Source organism: Triticum urartu, chromosome 4 (assembly GCF_003073215.2).
Source record: "Triticum urartu cultivar G1812 chromosome 4, Tu2.1, whole genome shotgun sequence".
Classification (NCBI taxonomy): Eukaryota; Viridiplantae; Streptophyta; class Magnoliopsida; order Poales; family Poaceae; genus Triticum; species Triticum urartu.
Genome location: NC_053025.1, coordinates 128,833,325 through 128,841,258, shown reverse-complemented (window position 1 = coordinate 128,841,258; position 7,934 = coordinate 128,833,325). Strand labels below are relative to the sequence as shown.

Here is a 7,934-nt window from a genome sequence, read left to right as displayed (position 1 = left end):
TTCTCTCATTAGATGACATCAATTTCTTTGTGTCATCCTCGTTGGGTGCCCGAAGATATTCAGGACCAAAGACACGGATGATCACTTTGGCAAACCTACGCACTGACTCAATTATGGTATCTTCACCAATGCGAAGGTACTCATCGGCATAGTCAGCCGGAACACCATATGCAATCACACGCATAGCTGTCGAGATTTTTTGATATGCACTAAATCCCTTCAAGCCCGCGACATTTTTGTTTTGAGTAAAATACCGACAATTTGCTTCGCAAGCTTGAACAATTTTCACAAAGAGGGATCGACGCATTCGATACCTTCTCCGGAAGAGGTGCGGTGGATATGTTGGATTCTCAGCGAAGTAGTCTTGCATCAACATCTCGTTCCCGAGATGGCGATTCTGAGGAATGCAAAGACGCCCGACGGTCGATCCTCGATGCCTCTTTCGGTTCTCGTCTTCGTGCTCCTTCACGGCAAGAGCCATCACCAACGTCTGTTGCCAATAGTTTGCAAGCAGCGTCTCAACATCCGAGTCGTCTGAATCGGATGAATCGTCGAGCAAAAACTTCTCGCACGGGCTCAATTCCATCTACCTGAACAAAAATCGCACGCCGCGTCAACCAACTATGCATAGCGCTCGGCATAAAGCACAAGCAAACACTAACCGGCGGCTCATGGGGCGGGCGATCCCGGGCGGCGACTAGGGGCGGCGACGAGGGGCGGCTCTTCTCGCCGGATCCAGGGGCGGTGCAGCGTATCGGTGATGGAGGGTGGGGGACGCCCCCGCGGCGCGACTCCGCCCGCAGATTAGGCCGAAATCGCCGGCAGCGGACGGACGGAACCAATGGCGAGCGACGGCGGAAGGATGAGGCAAAGGGCGCGGGTTGAAATGTCCCTCCCGCCAACCGCTTCACTACGATACGGGGCATCGTAGGGGCGAAGCGGAAACCTGCGTATTTGCGGGTTAGGGCCAAGATTTTGCCGCGCTCCTCAAAAAATTTTACGGGCCGGCCGCGTTTGTGGGATCTGTTTGGACGGGATTTTCTATGTCGATCCGCATGTTGACGACTATTTTGTGGGTCGAGGGTTTAGAGTTGCTCTAACAAGTTAGTTGTAGACACCGTTATACACCCCCGGCCAAGAAAATACTCCTATCAGCTATCACGGTGTTAGTTTGAAGTACCGCTTCCAGAGGCGGGGAAGGAAATTTTTCTACAACCCTGGAACACGCATGTTTTCAGCGAAACAGACAGCGCTACGCGGGGGCTTCGTTGCCATCCCGACACGTACGGTGGGATCGCTCCGTACGATTTCACATTTTTATACGAGCTACAGGTGCGAAGCCGAGTTCTGTAACGCACGGCAACGCCGCCATGTCCGTCTCCCCGAGTCCGCTTGTGCCGGTTTGATTTCTCCCTTTTAAGATGTACGCGTGACGTGTGGACTCCATCCCACAGCATCACCCACAAGACTAGAAACACCTTTGCATTGAGCAACTTGGCCTTTTCTATATGGCAGGAGGAATCCTTGGCTGACACGTCAGTCCAAGGAGATAGAACGGCACGGCCCATTCGTCAGTGAGTGATAAAACAAACCCAGAAAATCAGGACATTTGCTTTTTCATTTATTTTATTCCGGCCTTTGCTTCTGGGCAACGCAAGCAAGTTCAGAGTTGATCAGTTGTACAAAAGGAACCTCTCGCTTTCAGACCGTGATCACTCACCTTACTCACTATATAAGTAGGAGTATATATATACTCTACACACACAAAGTTATAAACATACTCAATTCACAGGTGCATAACCAATTCACAGGTCGCACAGGACGAAAGGAATTGCACCGGTGCGAGCTTCGTGTGTGTCCACCATGGCGGCGAGTAGTCAAACTGAGGAGAGCATGATGAACTACGATTCTCCGGCGTGCGGCGGCGCGGCAGAGACGGTCATCGAGGACCTCCCCACGGACGTGCTGTCCCTCGTGCTCCGCCGGCTCGACGGCGCGTCGCTGGCGGCGCTCGGCTGCGCGAGCTCCAGCTTCCACGACCTCGCCACCGACCCCGACACATGGCGCGGACTCTGCCTCGCCTTGTGGCCGTCGGTCGCCGGCCTCCTCGACAATTCTTGCTGCCGCGGCACCGGTGACGGCTTCCACCGGGCGCTCTTCGCCGACGCGTTCCCGTTCCCAGCGACAGCGGCGGCGGCGGCCACGGCCACGGTCGCGCCCGCCCTGCCCAGCCGGCTCGTCTCCGCCGTGGACCTGCACCACAAGGGGGTCTGCATCATGTCGCGCGTGGTGGAGACGGACGCCTCGTCGGCGTGGTTCCTGGGCTCGCCGTTCCGCGTCGACGCGCTCCTGCAGGAGGGCTTCTCGGCAGCGTCCTCGATCACGCCGGCGGAGCTGACGCTAAGCTGGCTGCTTCTCGACCCGACGTCAGGCCGGGCGGTCAACGCCTCCAGCCGGCGGCCGGTGTCCGTTGACCGGAGCTGGCTCACGGGAGAGACCGTGGCGCGGTTCACCGTGGTGCTCGGCGGCGTCGCCCTGGACGCGGCCGTCACGTGCGACGACCGGTTTGGGCACGTCCGGGAGGTCAGCCTGTGCGTGGAGGACGGCGACGGCGGCGGCGTCAGCGGGCGGGACGGGCTGGCGGCGGTCGCCGCGGCCATGGCCGCCCCGAGGCAGGGCCGGGGCGCGGAGGCGGAGGCACAGGCGGCGCGGCAGTATGGGGAGTTGGTGAAAGGGAAGAGCGCGCGAAAGGAATGGAAGGCGAGGCGGGAGGGGCTCGTCGACCTCTGCTGCTCCGGCGTCGGAGCGGCGGCGTTCGTCGGGTTCCTGGTGATGCTCACGTGCCGGTGAGCACGCGCGCATCGACTAGTAGTAAAGGTTTGCTCACACGTGCGAGGAATGTGAATACGTGTTCGTCCAGTAGGTTACACAGGGACAGAGGGTCGCTGCCGCAATGTAAATGTACTGTAGCGCAGGGCCAAGAGTTATCTTCTTTGCATTAATTTTCAGAAAGGGGAACTTGAGAAGATACCGTTGAAAGTTGGGAGTGTAGGACTTCTAATTTTGAAGCTTAGTTGGTGAAACTCTTAAAAAGGTCTCTGGAGCAAAGGTTTTGCCAAGCTTCAATAGAACTTATTGGTAGGCCACAGCTCAAATTGGTAAAGAAAGTTACTTCATAATCTGATGCATAGTTAATAACTGTCCAGTAAATCACACTAATATTTGCATTCCAAGAAACCCTGATGCTGACCGAGATGATTGCTCAGTAAAACACACGAAAATGATGATATCATAACATCCTTACAAACTCCTTTTTTCCAATTACACATAAATGTAATGACATTGACAGTCATTTGTAAACAAGGAAGACCATAAGTACTACCATCCATAGCTATAAAGAATCTACATCAACACATCAATACAAAGCTATACAGAAGTTCCAGAACCAGCGTACAAAACTCACAGAGAACAGAAACACTCTTGTCGCGGCAGCGAGCAACAAGACACCTAGGAAGCAGTCTACATATGTGCATTCTGCAACTCCCGGTAAATTAAATCGATGAACTGGTCACTCTGTTGGGAAACATGACACCAGAGTTAGAAGCATGTAAAAGAACATACAGTACATATTGTAATTTTTAACGAGGAACATACCTGAACAAGTCTCAGGAGGGCGTCCTTAACTTTATCCCGTGAAATAACAGAGCCGTCGTTGTGTGCAGGGGCGAAGGATGGAGGTGGTGAAGGTGGTGGAAAAGGTTGGAGTAGAGGGGCGCCATGCCCGTACTGAGGATGTTGAGTAGATGATGAAGTTGAATGAAGAGGTGGCGCTGTCGGCATCATTGATGAAATCGGCGGAGCTAGTGATGCAGAAGAGGATGATGGAGGAGCAAAGAATGCCGGTGTTACAAGATTTGTTGAATGGCTAGCATGGGCATTAGTGTCCTGGAGGGGCAGTGGTGGAGCTGACGAACCTCCAAAAGGAGGGTGTATTTGGTGCGACTGGGCGGCAGAAGGCATAATCAATGGCGTGTGGGAAGCCGCAGTGGTTTCAGTGGATGGATGAGCTCTTCCAACCATTGACCCACTTGATACACTCCCAATGCTTGCAGCACCCTATATATTTGTATAGAAGAATAATTCAGTACACTACACACAGAACCAAAATGCAACGATGGTGTTTTAATTCAGATATTCAGATGACAGTCCAAAGATGCTGCATATACTATTTCATGAGCAGTGCGAGAAACAGAAAATTATTCAGAAGAAAACAAAACGAAATAGGAAGAGAACATACACCAAAGTAATTAGCAAGTGATTCATCAGGAGTATCAGAAATGAGAGTGGATGCTGGCGGTGGTTCAAGGGGGCCATCTATAGCAGCGGATGTAGGAACAGCCTCCAATTCCTCAAACTCGCTGTGATATATTAGAAGAATTCAGCATAAGTCAATCAAAACATCTCCCATGAACAGTCGAGGGGAAAAAACCTTTTGGTGGAGGGCACTTTAGCTTTTGGAGGTACTCTGGCATAAGCATTAAGTATCCTGCAAGGAAAATGGAATTAAAAAACTCAAGGAAACATGTTCACAAATTTTCATTTTAATAATTTTACCCACATGCCAAAATATAATACTAGTAAAAAACCTAAAGATACATGGACATCAACAAGACAAAGTTCGGTTCATGATTAATCAATCCTAATTATTCACACCCATGTTAGACATCTAATAGTTATACATACTAATGCTTTGAACTAAGCGAAATAATGAAGCATGATTTGCAGACAGTGGACGAATTGTTAAAAAAGGAAAAAGATTCTCCTCTATTTTGTCCAGTGCAGAGGTAAGGTAATGACACCCGGGCAGGTAATCATGTTAATCCTTTCGAAAACTTCCAATTATATGATAGTAACGCCCCATTCGATTGAATATAAGAGCATGATGCTCCTAGAGTCCTTACATGCAGAAAGTTTCACAAGATTTTATTAATTTCCAAACCGTTAACATGGTCAAGGAATTTTCACTCGTTAGGATGCAAAACTGCGGTTGCCACCGAGAAAAGTTTGTTCCCGAGGCATAAGTAACTGTGTAGCTATTTCTGGTTCCCTAAGAAAAAGGAGGAAGCCACAGTACTACCTGTTTAATGTTTACATGTTGCCATAAGATCAGATCAGAATCAGTTACTGTATCACTAAGAGCATCTCCAACAATTTGTTGGTTAGTTTGCTGGTAAATATATCCATGTCATCAACCAACAATGTATCATACAAGTATTCCAGTGGTTGTATGAATGGTTGAACAATAGGACGTGAGTGAATATGGAAGCTTGCTCTCTTTCTTTACCTTGGAGCTTGTGCACAAGGTGTTGGATCATTTTCATACAACCTCACACTCGCTCTTCATTTATTACTTGACAAGTCATCAAAGATGCTTACATGTCAAATTTACCAACAAGCATCTTGCAGCTACTGGAGATGCCCTAATATGTGTATATGTCGGCAGAAACAAAAAAAGGTAAAATATAATGACTTCTACAGTTTGTCCGTCAGTTTTCATTAGAAACTTCAAAATTTTCGCATCACAAAAGTCCTATTGTCTCTACAAACATGCAATCCAGCCACACCATTATTTCCATTTGTTAGGCCGTGAGTCCGTCATGGATAGTTGCAGCTTTTAGGGCATGCATTTCTGGTCTGAATCCAATCTAAAGTAGACAAGATCAGATAGTCTACAGCAACAACAACAACAACAACAACAACAAGTCCCAAACAAGTTGGGCTAGGCTAGAGTTGAAACACATAAGATCTCGAAACTTAGTCATGGTACTGGCACATGATTAGTCTAGTTTTACAAAAAAATAGTATGATCCAGTAACACTCACAAATGGTTTTCAATAAACATCCGAGCCATGAAAAGGAGGCTTCCAACATGAGCATATGATATATGAAAAGTCATACCTTCCAAAGAGATTTGCTACAGCATCACAGTCCTGCTGATTGTAAAACCAAATACCATTTACTTCTTGTGCAGCATTCCGGTACAACAAATATGGAGGTTGAAGTTCGTATTCAAAATCACTTAATAAATCCTCCACCAGATTATCTGAGAAGAGAAACAATATTGAAGTTCTCATGAATGAACTAAACAATATGAGCATTCATAAATCATCTAGAAATAAGAGGCCGGCTGTTAGTCCTAGCCAACTTTTGTTAGATAGATACAAGGAGAATTTTTCTTCCAACTGGAAGTCGTAACTATCAAACAGGATGCAAAACTTTAAAATGACCTGCAGGCGAGCAAGCTAGCATCGGCAACCACACCATAGTATTTGTTGGTCTGTACAAGCGAAGTAACTTGGCTAGTTATCCCCTTTGCTTCATTCTTTGTGGTGATCTTTTGTGGCAATGTGTGATCACATGGAACAAATCTCTTTTTTAGCCAAGTCTCGCCACATGGAATGGTAAACAAGATTACTAGTCTTCTACTTCATACAGTTCTATTCCTTGCGTTCAGTTAGGATTTTACATTCCCAGAGTGGAGAGATTAAGGTTTCAATCTGAAAATTTAGAGTTTGCCGAGTGGAAGGTATTGGGGTTTCGCGCGAGAAGATCTTAACAAAAAGGCTGTATTTTCCGAGTAGAATGCTCTTAAGTTTACTAGTGATAAGTTTGGGTTTGTCAAGTTGAATTTTCTTGAGAAAATAGAGTCTGCCAAGCAGAAAGATTGGGGTATCATGATTGTTTCAGTGGCCCATCAGGCTTTTTGTAAGTAGCCAACGTTGTAGTGTGGCCGAACTGGAATAGTTTGACTTCATAAGAGCATTGGTTAACCTATAGTTGTGCTTTAGTAAAACTGTATTAATTATCTATCATCTTGGAGACCTCGCGCTTTATTAGCTACCCAAAAAGCAAGCAATATGTTTTCTAATCGCGATCGTCCGTAACCCGCAATGCCTGAGTCACACGGCTGAGTGGATGGACTTAGATCGCAGAAACGTACCCGTGTTCCGCCTGTTCATGACGATAAACTGAAACCTCGGCTGCGTGTTCCTACAACAGGAGAAACCAATCAGATATTCAGATCCCAGCCGCAGCCGCACACAATATTCTATCAACCCTCGCTCACCTCTTCACGACGAACAGCGACCCCTCCACGTCCTTGCGGCTCTGCGCAATACAAGGCAAGCAAACCGGATCGGATCAGGTTTTCGGTGAATCACGGGGGGCGAGACAGGGGGAGGGGGAGGGGGAGGGGAGGGGGGGAGGTGACTGACCCACTGATTGAGGTCGATGTTGAAGTCGTAGAGGGTGACGTGGGCGGCGGTGATGAGGATGTCCTCGACGGCGGGGTCGAGACGCTGCAGGACGGTGAGGTTGAGCAGGCGCGTGCCCTCGGCGTCCATCGCCAGGTTCGGGGTCAACTTCCCCCCGTTAGTCGGCGGCGGCGGCGGCGGCATCGATCAATCTCCGAGTGGGCGGCGGTGGATCTGAGGGGAGCTGCAGGCTGCAGCTATCGAGTAGGGAGCTTGGGAGTTTGGAGCAGGGGGGGAGGGGGAGGGGAGGGGACGGGGACGGACTGTAATTTCTGGAAGAGTCGCCGCAGCAGACAGCACAGGATGGGACGTGGATGGACCGACGATGCAGGAGCCGGACGGGGTCGGGGTCCATGGGCTCGGCCACTGTGTAACAGGTATAGACTATAGAGGCCCCTCTCTGTGTGGCTTGGCCCATCCTTTGTCCCGAAAATCAGCTTGGGAGCCCCTACGTGACCGCGGCAACTATATCTCGCTTCACGCGAGACTTTTGTCTGTCTCGCTCAACCACTGTCCTCTCCGGTGTACCTATTGGACCAGCCCAGTTTTGTGCTTTTTTTTGTTCGCTGGTTTTTGGATGGAATTCGCTCGCTCGCTGCTCTTCGTTTGCTGGTTTCCTAG

General features: G+C 49.1%; 2 protein-coding genes across 2 annotated transcripts; one reads left to right on the top strand and one right to left on the bottom strand.

Annotated features, from left to right (window-relative positions):
* Positions 1-1,612: 1,612 nt before the first annotated feature.
* LOC125551062 (probable F-box protein At2g36090) lies at positions 1,613-3,061 on the top strand. The gene has a single exon (XM_048714212.1). It carries the CDS (start codon positions 1,864-1,866, stop codon positions 2,848-2,850), a length of 987 nt encoding a protein of 328 aa, XP_048570169.1. The 5' UTR covers positions 1,613-1,863; the 3' UTR covers positions 2,851-3,061.
* Positions 3,062-3,258: 197 nt separating this feature from the next.
* Positions 3,259-7,578, bottom strand: LOC125551061 (mRNA-decapping enzyme-like protein). The gene is made up of 8 exons (XM_048714211.1): positions 7,275-7,578; positions 7,127-7,167; positions 7,001-7,050; positions 5,959-6,103; positions 4,490-4,546; positions 4,298-4,418; positions 3,655-4,116; positions 3,259-3,573 (listed from the first exon to the last, which is right to left on the bottom strand). The coding sequence occupies exons 1-8, from the start codon at positions 7,455-7,457 to the stop codon at positions 3,520-3,522; spliced, it is 1,113 nt and encodes a 370-aa protein (XP_048570168.1). The 5' UTR covers positions 7,458-7,578; the 3' UTR covers positions 3,259-3,519.
* Positions 7,579-7,934: the final 356 nt, after the last annotated feature.

Bases quoted from the DNA above. Each gene is read 5' to 3' on its own strand.
- LOC125551062 (XM_048714212.1), top strand. From the start codon at position 1,864: ATGGCGGCGAGTAGTCAAACTGAGGAGAGCATGATGAACTACGATTCT.
- LOC125551061 (XM_048714211.1), bottom strand. From the start codon at position 7,457: ATGCCGCCGCCGCCGCCGCCGACTAACGGGGGGAAGTTGACCCCGAAC. The intron at 7,051-7,126 runs GTGAGCGAGGGT...CTCCTGTTGTAG, and splicing joins TCGCTGTTCGTCGTGAAGAG to GAACACGCAGCCGAGGTTTC. The intron at 3,574-3,654 runs GTATGTTCCTCG...GTTTCCCAACAG, and splicing joins CCCTCCTGAGACTTGTTCAG to AGTGACCAGTTCATCGATTT.